Raw genomic sequence first — 16,246 nt, forward strand, 5'->3', positions numbered from 1 at the left:
TCCATTTCTAATAATCAGCAAAAAGTAGAGTTGCAGGTATGACTCAAGTGATAGAGCACCATCCTAGGAAGCATGATGCCATGGATTCAAACATTAATACTGTAGGGAAAAAAATAAAAATAAAAACATTCTTAGACTTCCTTCTTCTCCCTGGAAGGCAAAGTGGGATATAAGGCTTTTAAAAGAATAACTGAAAATCAGATGACGGAGTTAGAACCCCTGCCCGTCCCTGATGTTCTATCCTACACTCACACCCAGGCCTGAATCCCACCAGGCAAGAAATTGGAAAACTGAAGTAGCGCTGTAGCTCAAGTGGTAGAGCGCTCGCCTTGAGTTGAAGAGCTGAGGGACACCGCCCAGGCCCAGAGTTCAAGCCCCACGACCGACAAAAAAAAAAAAAAAAAAAAAATTGGAAAACTGTACCTGGACAAAATGAGAAGCCATTAGTAAAAAGAGTTCTATCATTTGGAATACTCTTTTTTTTTTTTTTTGGGTCCGGTCGTGGGGCTTGAACTCTGGGCCTGGGCGCTGTCCCTCAGCTCTTCAGCTCAAGGCTAGTGCTCTACCACTTGAGCCACAGTGCCACTTCCGGCTTTTTTCTTTTTTCTTATGTGGTGCTGAGGAATCGAACCCAGGGCCTCAGGCATGCAAGGCAAGCACTCTACCACTGAGCCACCTTCCCAGCCCCATTTGGAATATTCTTTTTTTTTTTTTGGGTCCAGTCGTGGGGCCTGAACTCTGGGCCTGGGCACTGTCCCTCAGCTCTTCAGCTCAAGGCTAGCACTCTACCACTTGAGCCACAGAGCCACTTCCGGCTTTTTGCTTATGTGGTGCTGAGGAATCGAACCCAGGGCCTCAGGCATGCAAGGCAAGCGCTCTACCACTGTAGCTACCTTCCCAGCCCCATTTGGAATACTCTTAACCAGACAGCTGTTCGATCATTTTAATTTGAAGCTCATCTGTGCAAACAGGACTTCTAAGCAGTTTTTTTTCCCTTTGTTTTTGTGCCAGTCCTGGGGGCTTGAACTCAGGGTCTGGGCACTGTCCCTGAGCTTATTTTGATCAAGGCTCTATCACTGGAGCCACAACACCACTTCTGGCTTGTTTTTGGAGGGGGGGGGGGGGTTGTGGGCTTGAACTCTGTCCCTGAGCTCTTTAGCTCAAAGCCAGCACATTACCACTGGAGCCACAGCGCCACTTCCGGTTGTAATTGGAGATAAGAGTCTCATGGACTTTCCTGACCAGGCTCGCTCTGAACTATGATCCTCAGATCTTAGCCTCCTGAGTAGCTAGGATTACAAGCATGAGCCACAGGTGCCTGGCCCAAGCAGTTTTTAAAGACCCCATTCCTCAGTGCAAATTAAGAGCCAAGGATCTCCAGATAAGTAAGGAAAGCCCTTAATAAGGGGTACAAATTTAAATACACATACAACAACAAGAAAAAGGAAAGCCAATAAAAAAAAATTATTCGAAAAACAGAACTCAGTATCTTCAAAGGAAATAGATAATACTATTATATGAAAGCAAGAATAAGATGTTTTGAAAGAGAAACAAAGAAGAAAACCTCTTGGAAATTATAAAATATATTCAAGTTTTGGGGTGTACCTTAGTGGTAGTTTACTTACATGCCTAGCATGCTAAGATTGAGGGTTTGAACCCCAGCAGGGGGAGGAGGAGGAACACCCAGAATAGGAATGGCAAGATAAAAGAGAAAATTAAAGCAAACTTCCCAGAATATGAAACAAAATTCAAAGCAATTAAAAGTATGAAAAAAATCATATAAGTAAGAGAATTATTCTAAAGCAGGGTGCCTATGGCTCATGCTTGTCATCCTAGCTACTCCGGAGGCTGAGAGCTGAGGATCACAGTTCGAAGCCAGCCTGGGCAAGAAAATCTGAGGCTCTTATCCCTAAGTAACCACCCAAAACAAGCAGAAGTGGAGCTGTGGATCAAGTAGTAGAATCCAAGCCCTGAGTATAAAAGGTCAGGGACAGCAGCTTAGGTCCTGAGTTCAAGCTCTAGAGGACCTGCACTAGAAAAGAACAGATTAAAGATCTTAACCTAGGACCTAAAATTTACAACTACTACAGCAAAGAATAAAGGAAACACTAAAACAGTGACGTAGACAGAAACTTCCTGAACAGACTCCACCAGCTCAGCAAATTAGAGCAAGGGTTAACAAATGTGATTGCAGGGAACTAAAAATAAAACACTTTCACACAACAAAGGAAATAGTCACTAGACAGAAAAGACAGGCTACAGAATGTGAGAAGATCTGAAACTCTGAAACTACTACAGGAAAGAACAGGAAAAACACCAGAACTTTTTGGCATAGGCAGCAGCTTTCTGACTCGCACTGTAACAGCTCAGCAATAGGAGCAAATGGGATTACATGAAGCTGAGAAATTCCGCACAGCAAAGGAAAATAGCCACTAGGCTGAAAAGATAGCCAAGAGAATGGAAGAAAATCTTTGCCATCTATTAGCTGACAAAGAATAGCCAGACACTACTTGTGGGCAGAGACAGGATGGGGAAAACTGGGGGGAAAGCAAAGAAAGGGATGTCATTGTCCAAAAGAGAAAAGTACTCATTACCTAAATGGTGAAATGGTAACTGTACCATAACGATCAAAATAAAATTATATTTAATAAACAAAACTAAACAAGCCAGGCACCAGTGGCTCATACCTGTAATCCTAGATACTCAGGAGGCTGAGATCTGAGGATCACGGTTCAAAGCCAGCCCAGGCAAAAAAGTCTGTGAGACTCTTATCTCTACTTAATTATACAAAAAGCTGGAAGTAGAGCTGTGGCTTAAGTAGTAGAGCCCTAGCCTTGATCAAAAAGAAAACTAAGGGACAGTGCCCAAGCCTTGAGTTCAAGCCCCAGGACAAGCACAAAAAAAAGAAAAAAGGAACAAAGACGCACCCCAAACAAGAAAACATGACAACAGGCGTGCTGTACCAATGCCTGCCTAAGAAAACACTTGGAAAGAAATAGAGCAACATGGAAAGAGAACTGATAAGCTTATTGCCGACAAATAGTTACCAAGTCGTTATGAGCCAGATATAAACTAGCAGAGCATTTGCAAGTAGGACTTAGAAGGAAAAATCCAAAAAGGTAAGAGACAAACTCATTTACAATCCTGCCCCTGGATGCTTCCCGCCTCTCAAGATATTGCATTTTTACTACATTGTGAGCTTGACCCTTAAAAAAAGAATCTTGTATTGTAAGAAAATATCCGGAGGTATTTCCATTATTACGGAGACCCGCCCGTTAGTACAAGGAACTTCCTGCAATGTCCAGGATAGCACACGCACAGCGGCCGTCCGGGTGGTCAGGCCTGCAACCGGTTAGCACAGAAGAGGCAGTAGGGTCCAGAGCTGCAGCTGGGCCTGCCACGTGTGGTGCCCCCACTTACATGGAGCAGTGGAACGTGCCCACGGGGTGCTCCCGCCGGATATCCTCATACTCCTCGTATATGCCACGCTTCTGCCGCGCGTTGACATAGTGCACCAGCTCGTGGATGGTCATGGCATGGGGGCCGGGCACGTGCACCGAGTCCAGGTCGCAGGCAGGAGGTAGGGAGAACAGGATGATCTCATCCAGGGGGTCGGGGTGGCCATTCACCTGGGGTAGGAACTGGAAATTCCAATTGGCCAGGTCAATTTTGACGTACCCACCCAGGTTTTCTGGAAGGCACTCCCTGGGCAGGTGCTGGGTCACTTCAGATGTCTTTAGTATCTGAATCTGGAAGGCAGAAAGAAGAGAGATATTGGAGGGGGGGGGAAGGGTTAACACGGTGATGACAAACAGCTCACACGCTACCACTCAGCTTAGATTTTTAGATTTGCTGGAAATCCTGGTAGACTTGTGAAACCAGTAGACTGTACTTCATCTACCTAGGAATGAGCTCCGCTACTCAGGAGGCTGAGATATGAGGATCACAGTTCAAAGCCAGTCCAGGCAGAAAAAGTACCTGAGACTCTTTTAAATTTTCTGGTGAGAAAATCAGAAGTGGAGCTGTGATTCAAGTGGTAGACCACTAGCCTTGAGCAAAAGAGCTCAGGGACAGCACCCAGGCCCTAAGTTCAAGCCCCCCCCCCCACACACAAAAAAAAGAAGTTTAAATGCCCAAAATATCTTACAAATTCACTCCTTGGAATTCGGGGGCCTGGAACATACCTTCTGAAAGCAAGGTACAGTGCACAAAGGCTTTGTACTGTGTAAGTACCTCAGTACTATCCCATGTTAGTACTCTTCACTACAAAGAGCACAACAGGTAGTGGTTATTTTGGTCAACCCCACACAAGCCTGTTAGCTTAGCTTGTATTTTGCTCACAGCTTGGTATAGGCATTCCCAAAGGTGAATTCTATGAAAGCAAGATGAAGCCATTTACCTAGAGGCAGGGTAGCACAGGAACAATGTCAGGCAAGTCATCATAATATGTAATTATACTCTTAAGACACAAGCCTCAAGCTAGTCTGGTTGGCTCTTCTTACAATCTGTGTGGACTAGGAACGGTGATCTCCTTAAAAACTTGTATCCCCCTTTCTAGTGCCTCTTCTTCTTCTTCTTCTTTTTTTTCGGTCGGTTGTGGGACCTGAACTCTGGGCCTAGGCACTGTCCCTCAGCTCTTCAGCTCAAGACTAGAGCTCTACCACTTGAGCCACAGCGCCACTTCAGGCTTTTTCTGCTTATGTGGTTCTGAGGAATGGAACCCAGGGCCTCATGCATGCAAGGCAAGCGCTCTACCACTGAGCCACCTTCCCAACCCCAGCCAGGGCCTCTTCTTGGAAGGCCCTCGTCTCCCCTGTCTCACCTGCCCTCTGAAGCCCTTTTTGAGCGCCTGAGGCAGAATTTTCCTCTATGCCCTTTGTGTTCTCTCAGGACCCTATGCTCCTGGAGGCACAGAGCTCACTGAGAGCTGAATTCCCAGAACCCACTGCTTTTGAGTTATGCATGAGTGTATATTCCCTCTAATTTAAATGCAAGAACATGCCTGGTGTAGTGCTGCACACCTATAACACACTGGAGGGGGTTATCTTAAGAATCATCTCTCGGCGGGGCACTGGTGGCTCTTGCCTATAATCCTAGCTACTCAGGAGGCTGAGATCTAAGGATAACAATTCAAAGCCAGCCTGGGCAGGAAAAGTCCATGAGACTCTTATCTCCAATAAACCACCAGAATACTGGAAGAGGTGCTGTAACAGAGCACTAGCCTTGAGCTGAAGAGCTGAGGGATAGCACCTAAGCCCAGAGTTCAAGCCCTATGACCAATCCAAAAAAAAAAAAAAAGAACCATCTCTCAGGCTGGGATGTAGCTCAGTGGCAAAGCACTTGTGTAGCAAGTGCCATATCCTGGGTTCGATCCCCACTACTAAAAAAGAAGGCAAAAACAAAACAGAAAGTTAAAAAAGAATCATCTGCCCCACTCTGTCTCACTAGGCAATTAAGAAGATTTCACAGCACAAATATCTTTACATTAGCTTGTCTGATCCATGGCCTCAGTTACAAGTATCCTCGCTATTCATCTTATTTCCTAATTCACAATTTAAATTGCTGTACCAAAACTTTAACTGGGTCAACTACATTGTTTTGGGTTTTTTGTTTTTTGGTCGTGAGGCTTGAACACAGGGCCTGGGCGCTGTCCCTGAGCTCTTCTGCTCAAGAGTATCACACTACCACGTTCAGCTACAGCGCCACTTCTGGTCTTCTGTTGCTCATTGGAGATAAGTCTCACACTGAGCTGGCATGCCCAACTAAAAAAAAAAAATTGTTTAAGGTAGAAAACTAATTTGTGGGTTTTCACTAACAGATAGATGGGAATGTGTTTATCTACCTCCAAGTAAGTGAAGGTAAGCCTGCCTTACCCTCTCCCGGACTTTGTCCTTCAGGAGCAGGCTGATGATGGAGTAGGGAACTCGGAACCATATAGGAGCTCCTACAATCAGTACCTTCTTCAAGCGAGCTGGGAATGCCCCCTATGGAGAAAACACAGCAGGTTTTAAGGACACACCTACAGTTTCAAGTATAGCTTTTCTTCACTCCTTCTCATTCTGACCCAGCAGGGAACTCCATAGCCTAATTTACCTTCTATCTAATTAGCAAGAGGAAAAATGGCCAAAAGAAGTAAAGAAATGTGAAAGCGATTTACCTTTACAAGGAATGCTAGCAAGTCCGGTGCCAGTGGCTCACATCTGTAATCCTAACTTCTCAGGAGGCTGAGAGCTGAGAATCACAGTTAGAAGCCAGCCCAGGCATAAAAGTCTGTGGATTTCCTATCTCCAATTAACTACAAAAAAGCTTTGAGCAAAAAAAAAAAAAGATCAGGGACAGTGCCCGGCCCTGAGTTCAAGACCCAGGACAAGGAAAAAAAAAAAAAAAGGACCTCAAGATTCCATCTCAAAGATAGCCACCAAAAAAGACAGACTGTAGGCATGGCTCAAGTGGTAAGAGTACCAGCTGACAAAGCAAGCCAAGGAAGTATGAGGCACCAATTTCAAACCTCCATACCACCAAAATAACAAAATAACCATAGTATATAGAACTAGAGGTATGGATCAAGCAGCAAAAGCATCAGCTGGTAAGCATGAAGCCCTAAGTTCAAAAATACACTAGCATAAGTCAATTTATAAAATAAGAAGAACATTCAAAGCAGCAGAATTTAGGGAATAACTAAAATAGCCATTTGTTTTTCTTTTGTGCCAGTCTTGAGGCTTGAACTCAGCACCTGGGAGATCTCCCAGAGGTTTAGTGGTCTGTCACTTTGAGCTGCAGCTCCACTTCTGGCTTTCTGGTGGCTCAATGGAGATAAGAGTCTCATAAACTTTCTTGCCCAAGCTGGCTTTGAACTGCGATCCTCAGATCTCAGCCTCCTGAGTAGCTAGGATTACAGGCGTGAGCCACCAGCGCCCGGACTAACTTCATATTTTTGAGCCAGGCTAGAGGGAGCTATTAACAGAAGAGTAAATACGAGTAAACTTTTCATCAATGGAAAAGGATTGAATGGTTCCATCCATCAACAAGAAGGAATGAATCAAAGCAATATACCACAATATGAATTTTAGTAATGATGATGAGTGAAAAAAACAAGTTCTAGGCCAGGCACTGGTGGCTCACTCCTATAATCCTAGCTAATCAGGAGGCTGAAATCTGAGGATCACAGTTTAAAGCTAGCCTGTGCAGAAAGTCCATAAGACTCTTTTCTCCAATAACCCACCAGAAAATCAGAAGTGGCACTGAAGCTCAAGTGGTAGAGTGCTCACCTTGAGCTGAAGAGCTGAGGGACAGCACCCAGGCCCAGAGTTCAAGCCCCATGACGGACAAAAAAAAAAAAAAAAAAAGAACAAGTTCTAGGAAACAACATACAATGTAAGCTCCTGTTTCTATAATTACTACTGTAGAGTCACAAGAACAAATAAAAGCTATTTCAATAATATTTGCCAGGTGAGATCCTAGAACGAATGCTCCTATAGCAATGTTTTCCAAGCTGCAGGGGGTAATGCAATGAGCACAGAAATAAATTTACAGTTTCACATTTTAGAAATACCAAATCCAGGAGCCAGTGGCTCATGCCTATAATCCTAGTTACTCAGGAAGCTGAGATCTGAGGCCAGTCTGGGCAGACAAATGGTTGGGAGATTTTTATCTCCAAGTAGCCAGCAAAAGGATAGAAATGGAGTGGTAGCTCAACTGGTAGAACATCTTCAGCAAAAAACGCCAAGCAAGGGCACAAAGGCCCTGAGTGCGAGTCCCGTACTGGCACAGACACAGGACAGAATAGGATGGGATGAGACGGGATGGGACCGGATAGAAGTCATCTAAGTAATTACACACAGCAAGGGTGGAGCTGCTTCTGTGAAATGTTTTTGCTCTGTAAATACATATACATAGGTCTATCCACCCTTATTATAAATTTTAAATCTAAACAACCCAGACAATCTCATCCATTTTCCCCCCAAATTCACTGGGATGCAAAATATGACCAGAAACAGCGTAGTCTATTTTATAGCTTTTATTCTTCTCCGCTGTATTGAGTGCTGGGATAACAGACAGGCACTGTCAAGCCTGGATAACCAGGTATCTTTTAAAGTTGAAAAAGTAAGAAATGCCTCCAGATTTTACATATGGGAGTGGCTAACATACACGGGAAGATTGTTATGTCATATACATTTATATGCATATAATACTACTTATTTGTATAGATTAAGTTTATATGCATTCCTTTGTACTAAGTTGACATGTAAAACATATTTCAAGGTGGCTCACACTTGTAATCCTAGCTACTCAGGAGACAGAGATCCGAGGATTGTGGGTCAGAGCCAGCCTGGGGAGGAAAGTCCATAAGACTCCTTATCTCCAATTAACCACCATAAAACCAGTAGTAGGCTGTGGCTCAAGTGGTAGAGCACTAGCCTTGAGCTGAAGAGCTCAGGGAGAGGGCCCAGGCCCAGAGTTCAAGTCCCAGGACTGGTTAAAAAAAAACAAAACAAAAGGGCTGGGATGTAGCTCAGCGGCAAAGTGCTTGCCTAGCAAGTGCAACGTCCTGGGTTCAATCCCCAGTACCAAAAAAGACAAAAACAAAAACAAACCGTATTTCAGGTTAGCCTGAGACACACAAAAAAAAGTCTGAGAAGCCACTGGTGCAGTAACACGGTTCCCAGATGCTATACTTATGCCTTCATTAATTATTCTTCTACAAGACTCCAGGAAAGAAACATTCCATTTTTATGACTAGAATTTGCTTATGCTTTTTTTGACTTTCAGTTCTTCTCACTTCATTCTCAACACCATATCTTGTTCTTATGAAGCAGTTATTAGTCATCGTTTATAGGTGCCTTTCAATTAAACATAATGTCCAAATTTACATCATTCCCAGATCTCTTCCCCCAGAATAGAAAGAAAAGCCCTCCCACAGCCTTACCTTCAGCAGATTTAGGACCTTCTTGCCAAGTTCCAGCTCAAAGTTGGCATAATTAGAACCACACATGTCATAGATAAACACCAGTCCATTCCTTTGAGTTTCAAAGCTGTAAACCAAATCATTCAACAAAAACATTTGTTCAGTGCAAATGACTTTATTCAACAAAAGCTAGGTATTAACTGGCTTTTGATATGCATACCAAAAAGATCATTACCAACATTGTGTGATTAGACTACTCATATATAGGTGCATTTCTGAAAAAACACATTTCTGAAGTGGGGGGGGGGAGGTGTGTGTATGTGTTCTGAAGGGGGGGGGGGGGAGAAAGAAGGTGTGTGTGTGCTTTTTTTGCTCAAGACTAGCATTCTACCACTTGAGAAACAGTTCCATTTCTGAGTTTTTGGTGATTAAGAGATCAGAGTCTTAATGGACTTTCTTGCCCAGACTGGCTTCTACCACTTGAGAAACAGTTCCATTTCTGAGTTTTTGGTGATTAAGAGATCAGAGTCTTACTGGACTTTCTTGCCCAGACTGGCTTTGAATGGTGATTTTCAGATTAGGATTACAGGCGTGAACCACTGGCGCCTGACTAAGTGAGGCTCATTTTCTGCTTTACCTTCGAGAAGTCTTTTATCCATTTACCCCTTTAAGAAAATCCAAGAAAGAAACCCAGAAGGTAACATTTTTTTTAAAAAATTTTCTAATTTTAAGGCATATACAAGGTTTTCCATCAGATGTTGTTTCTAAGAATCCCACAATGTCTTACATTAGTATTAAATAATAATTAGTACTTTTTCACGATCCCAGAAACTATGGTTTTCTGACATCAAAGGTACTGCCAAACATGTGGCACAATTAGTGAGCAGACCAGCCGGTCTAGAGAATTTCCGTTTCTCCATGTGCTCATCTAAGGCTAGTTTTTTAAATTACAGGTTTTCTTCTCAAAGGCCCTGATTTTAACAAGCTGAAATGGAAGTCAGTGACAGGAAAGAGAATGTAATAAAAAGCAGGTTGTATATTCTTCCCAAATCAAACTGCTATCCTGTGAAAACACATAGGATAAATACAAATACAGAGTCTTGCTTTCCTTGGTATAGAATATGAGGTGTACAAATATGGCAGATTGCCTCCCTGCCAAGCTTGATTTCTACATTGTATGTTACAAGGGAGACCAAGAAGTTTCAAACACAAGTGGGGGCCAATGGTTCCTGCCTGTAATCCCAGCTACTCGGGAGGATGAGATGGGAGGGTCACAGGTCAAAGCCAGCCCAGGCAAGAAAGGCCATCAGACTTTTTTCCAATTAAGCAGCAAAAAGCCTGAAGTGGAGCTGTGGCTCAAGTGATAGGGGACTATCCTTGAGCAAAAGATGCTCAAGGACAGTCCAGCCCTTGAGTTCAAGCTCCAGGTCTGTCACACACAAAAAAGCCATAGTCCCTGTCATTTGTTTGAAAAGAACCTGGAGAAGGGAGGGATATGTGAGGGCCAATCGATAAGCAAGACTGCAGAAAACAGATGACAGACAGGTGAATATTTATGACAGCATTCTCTTCCCATCACAAATACTGGGCAATATTCAATTATATAATGTTAAAAAGGTTCCCTGCCCTCAAGGAAGTCACATATTAGGGTTACATATAAAAACAAAAACAACAACAGCAACAAAAAAACTCTAAGCAAGCTCTGAGTGGCTCATGCCTGTAATCACAGCTACCCAGGAAGCTGAAATCTGGAGGATCATGGTTTGCAACAAGCCTGGGCAGAAAACTCTGAGATTCCATCTTTAATTAACCAGCAAAAAGCCAGGATGGAGGTATGGCTCAAGCAGCAGAGTGCCAGCTGAGAGCAAGAAAGCCAAGCAAAAGGCCTTAGTTTAAGTCTCAGTATTGGTGCGTGCATAGAAGCGCATGTGCGCACCCACATATACATATATACACACACAGAGAAATCTATTATTAGTATGTTAAAGTAAATGGCATCCATGTGCCATGTACAGTTTTTTGGGGGGAAGAGGCAGTGCTGAAGGATGAAACTCAGGGCCCTGGTAAATACCGTACCACTAAGCCAATATGCACAGCCAAGGCTATGAACAATTAAGTCCATAATGCAGCATTGGTAGTAACTGTCATGAAGGTCAGAGTAAGAATTTCATTCATGGCAGGTTGAAGTGTGAGAGCCAGTGATAACACAAAGGCAAGACTTAGTGAAGGAAGGGAGAGGAAAGACCATTCTGGTTTTCCAGTCTTGGGAGAAAGTATTTTGCTTGAAGGGCTCACATCTGGTTAGCACACATGTGTCCACTGGATGATGAGAAATCACTGAGGTTTTAAACCAAGGGATGAATATTATAAAAACAAAGTTGCAATTCTATTTATGTATTGTGCTGTTTGGCCCTAGTGTGGGATAACAAACTCACGCTGGCAAAGAGCAAGATTTGGCTACTGTCCCACAGCTGACCACCACCAAACAGTTGGCCAGGCCTACATGACAGTTCACCCAAACAGGAAAGTCAAGCTGGTATACTAAAGGACCCTCTCATTTGTCTTCCTGAGCTAGTGGGGCAATTCACACATTCTCACATTTTGACAAGTATGCTAAAGACTTGCCACAGGAAAGGGGAGCTGAGAAACCCCACACCTCTACTAAGAACCACTCACACTGCTGCCCCTCAACTCCTGAACAACTTCATCGTTTCAGAATTATATTGTATGTGGGATGTGGATTTCTCTCTTGCAGCATAAGCTAAGTACTGGGAAAGCAATGGGAACAAGGCAACACAAGTGAACTGGACAGGGAGTCCTAGCTCAGACAATCCTTTGGCTGCTTCCAGCTTCTAAGTGCACAGCATGCTCTCTTGCTGCCTCAGTTCTCTATAGCACTTGCTGGTGTGTTGGCTGGTTGGCTGGATGAACCCAGGATCGCTCAGCCAGTCTTCTACTGGAGCCACGCTACCAGCCTTTTTATTTCTGACTAGGTCTCACTCGCTTTACCTGAGTATACAGGACTGCACCACCACACCTAGCTCCTTCTTATCCACAGGACCAGGCAAAGACATCAAGAGCATAAAGAGATAAATGAAAAAAGATGCAGAGCAGGAAATCAGCCTAACAGAGTAGAAACAGCTCAGGCCAAGAGCAAAGCAAACAAGGCCTGAGACCGGGCTGAGCCCCCCACAGGAGGACAATTCAACAAAAGCCCCACAGTGGCAGACTGCAGCCTTAGAATGTGCATAGCCCCGTGCTCAAACCACACCATGGGGGAAAAACGTGCAGGGAACTTCTTTGCTCTTTACTTTCTCTGTTTATGTAATCTCATTCTCCTGAGGGGAGAAAGAGACCTGGCATAAGCTTGTTCTTATTCCTATGTGTCTGTTTTTACAATCAAAGCTATTTTGCCTAACTTCATACTTTTCTTGTTTTGTTTTGTTTTTGTCGGTCGTGGGGCTTGAACTCTGGGCCTGAACGCTGTCCCTCAGCTCTTCAGCTCAAGGCTAGTGCTCTACCACTTGAGCCACAGTGCCACTTCCGGTTTTCTAGTGGTTTATTGGAGATTAGAGTTTCATAGACTTCCCTGCCTGGGCTGGCTTTGAACTGTGATCCTCAGATCTCAGCCTCCTGAGTAGCTAGGATGACAGGCGTGAGCCACCAGCGTCCGGACTAACTTCATATTTTTGAGCTCTTCCCCCAGAATAGCAATTTTCAAAAATCCTGAGGCACACATAATTCCTATTTCACAAAGAAACCGAGGCTGGTAGAGGGTTGTTGTTGTTTTTAATTTTTCTTGGGGTGTGTTTGTGTGCCTGTCCGTCTGACTGAGACAAGATATCACTGTGTAGCCCAAACTGGTCTTTCACTCACGATCCTCTGGCCTCATCTACTAGGGAACTAGTTAGTCGCATGCCCCTAGGTTTGTGATAAAAGCAAAAAGAATCTGGGCAAGTAATTTTATCCCCTCTGACTTCCAATAAGTGAATCAATTGCTAAGAACTGGCTCTTCCATATCCTGACTTCTGGAAATAGATCCACAGAACACATCTCGACAGTCACCCGCAAACAGGTTACACCCTTCAAAACATGGGCTGTTTTCTATTCACTGTGCTGCCCAGGGCACAGCCCAGAGCCAGAGGAGGAATGAACCTGCTACACTGAACCAAGTCAGAAACCGTCCCAGCTCTGCCCATGCTTACCTATCCACCGCTCGGTCTAGCAAGTAGAACAGAGCCTGAAGAACCACGTGCGGGACTGACTTGTGGGGATGATGCAGTCTGGCAGTGAAGAGAGCAATGGAAGCTCCAGTTGGGTCCCGAACATTCTAGAGCAAATAAGAGAAGAAACATTTGGAAATAAAATAGAATGTCCTAACAACCACGAAGTCTCACACCCTGGATCCAGAGTTGGCACAGGAAGAGAGAGATGCTGGCAGTATGTCCCTGACTAGAATCCATTGCTTCAGAAAGGAAAAATACTATCCTCCCACGTGCCCGGCTCTCGCAGCACCTCCTGCGCTACATCTACATTGTTGTGGTAAGGAAAAATGGAAAATCCCCTTTTTGGTTTTTTTTTTGGTCTTCTACTGAAAGCGATCAAAGGATGGTTTTAAACTGGCTTCATAGCTCATATCCCAAGCAGGAAGGTAGAAGAAACCAGCAGCAGGATCGCCAGTTGCTTTATTATTATTTTTTAACCCATTTCTGTTTCTTAGACAGGTTATACACATAGCCTGACCATAATGGGTGTGTGTGTGCACACGCATGCGCACTGCTACCAGTGCTTAGACTCAGGATCTCATTATTTTGCTCGGCTTCTTTGCTCATAGCTCTACCACGTAAGCCACGCTTCTGGACTATGCCATGCTGCTGTAAATCTCTGGTCATATCCTTACCTGAGAGGCCAAGAGGTCTCTGGGAAGTGGAGAGGTCCCATTAAAGAAGGAAAGGGCTCAAGGGGTAGAGAGCTAACCTTGAGCACAAAAGCTTAGAGACAGTGGCCAGGCCCCAAGTTCAAGCCCCAGGACGGAAGTGGGGGAGGAGGGAGACTGATATGCTGGGGATAGGAGGGGTTAAGAAGAAAGAAATGAAGGTGATGCACATGATCCAAGTACATTTTATGTATGTATGGAAACCACACTTTTTGAGAAGGAAAGGCTGTGTTCTTACACATTAGAGACCCACTGCAGGCCTTTAACCTGACTGGAGCAATGAGAAACTTTTCTAAGTCTCCTATAAATTAACTATCCATCATTCATTTCTTTTTTTTTTTTTTTTTTTTTTGGTCATAGGGCTTGAACTCAGGAACTGGGCAAGATCCCTGAGCTCTTTTGCTCAAGGCTAGCGCTCTACCATTTGAGCCACAGCTCCATTTCTGGTGGTTCACTGGAGATAAGAGTTTCACAGGCTCTCCTGCCACGGCTGGCTTCGAACGGTAGCCCTTAGATCTCAGCCTCCTGAGTAGCTACGATGACAGGCCTGAGACACCACGCCACCAGTTTCAATCTTTTTAACTATTAGTAGAAATGTCAACAACTTGTAATTATGAGTAATTCAATTGTTATTAGGTACCTCACATCTACTCCTGACTGTGGTTAAGATACCAAGGGAGGGCTGGGAATGTGGCTTAGTGGGAGAGTGCTTACGTAGCATGCATGAAACCCTGGGTTCAATTCCTCAGTACCACATAAAACAGAAAAAGCTGGAAGTGGCACTGTGGCTCAGGTGGCAGAGTGCTAGCCTTGAGCAAAAGAAGCTCAGGGACAGTGCCTAGGCCCTGAGTTCAAGCCCCAGACTGGCCAAAATAAAAGGGGGGGAGGAATCCAAAGAGAACAGATACGACAGGAAGCTGCAAAGCACTGCCAAGATGTCTTCACACTCACTAGGATGGTGAACTTGCCACTGAGGATCTCAGAACGGAGCGGCTCCTCATGAGGCTTCAGCTTCACGATGCCTTCCTTTCTTCTTGTTTCCTGCAAAAGAAGCGTATCAAGATGAATATAAAAATAACTACACCCCCAGGACAGTGTCACGGAACCACCACATCTCAGAGATAAGGAATAGGAGACAGCAACCGAGTTGTGAATTACTTTGCAACCTCCCTTTCCCAACCAAATTCCTGTCCACAGCTATCTCATATCGAATACTATCTGTAAGAATCCTAACCCTGAAAAACAACTCATGAGTAACATTAAGGTAGCAGATCCAATTTCTTTTTCTCCCCCCCTGAATGAGTCCTGTTTGAACTCAGGACCCAGGGTGCTGTCCCTCAGCTTTTTCACTCAAGGCTGGTGCTGTACCACTTGAGCCACACCTCCATTTCAGAGTTTCATTGAAGATAAAGAGTCTCAAGAACTTTCTTACCTTGCCAAGCTTTGAAGTGTGATCCTCAGATCTCAGCTTCCTGAGTAGCTGGGATTACAGGTGGGAACCACCAGTGCCACCCGATCTTTCTGCTTTTCAAACCCTTCTACGATGACCTCCATCCATTCTAATGGTTCCAATATTCTATTTTAATTATGCCGAGTTCTCTTTTCAGCCACAATAATTTTCTCCTTTTTTTTGCTAGTCCTAGGGATTGAACTCAGGCCTGGGCATTGTCCCTGAACTTCTTTTGCTCAAAGCTAGCGCTCTCCCACTTGAGCCACAGCGCCACTTCTGGCCTTGCTCATCTCTGCTTTGATCTCTTTGCTCCCACTCCCACTCTGACTCAGCTAGTTTTCTCTCTGTCCAACTCCTGGCATCTGCCTGCCACGCTCCTCTCATTGCCTGATTCCTGCTCATGCTTCAGATCTCAGTTAGAACTGATTTCTTTTTTTTTTTTTTCCCCCCATGGGGCTTGAACTCTGGGCCTGGGTGCTGTCCCTGAGCTCTTCAGCTTAAGGCTAGTGCCCTGCCACTTGAGCCACAGCGTCACTTCCGGCTTTTTTCTTTTTGCTTATGTGGTGCTGAGGAATCGAACCCAGGGCCTCATGCATGCAAGGCAAGCCTTCTACCACCGAGCCACCTTCCCAGCCCCCACTTTCAGTTTTTGAGTAGTTAGTTGGTGATAAGAGTCTCACGGGAACATTCCTGTCTAGGCTGGCTTCAAACCTTGATCTTCAGAGATCTCAGCCTCCTGAGCAGCTCAGATGACAGGGATGAGCCACTGGAGCCTGGCTCACATAGCATTTTTATCAAGGATATTACCAACGAAGAAAGTAAGCATTAAGCTGGAGGTGTGGCATGTGTGTCTGTGTGTGTATACAGAGAGAGACAGAGACTAAGAAACAGTGAAGAGGAGGAGGAAGAGTAGAAGAAGGAGGTGGAGGGGAAGACGAAAGAGGAGGAGGAAAGA

The 16,246-nt window shown here is 44.5% G+C and overlaps 1 protein-coding gene across 1 annotated transcript in view; it reads right to left on the minus strand.

Moving 5' to 3' along the window:
• The window catches only part of Ptpn9 (protein tyrosine phosphatase non-receptor type 9), a 62,891-nt gene that overhangs the window by 16,223 nt on the left and 30,422 nt on the right, over nt 1-16,246 (minus strand). Inside the window, exons 3-7 of the mRNA XM_042668828.1 lie at nt 14,793-14,882; nt 13,111-13,235; nt 8,927-9,032; nt 5,874-5,984; nt 3,421-3,749 (exon numbers count right to left, since the gene is read on the minus strand). Coding sequence (XP_042524762.1) covers nt 3,421-3,749; nt 5,874-5,984; nt 8,927-9,032; nt 13,111-13,235; nt 14,793-14,882 — 761 coding nt within the window. The remainder of the gene's footprint in view (nt 1-3,420; nt 3,750-5,873; nt 5,985-8,926; nt 9,033-13,110; nt 13,236-14,792; nt 14,883-16,246) is intronic.

The sequence above is a fragment of the Dipodomys spectabilis genome, unplaced genomic scaffold (assembly GCF_019054845.1).
Source record: "Dipodomys spectabilis isolate Male_0828 unplaced genomic scaffold, ASM1905484v1 ptg000478l, whole genome shotgun sequence".
Lineage (NCBI taxonomy): Eukaryota > Metazoa > Chordata > Mammalia > Rodentia > Heteromyidae > Dipodomys > Dipodomys spectabilis.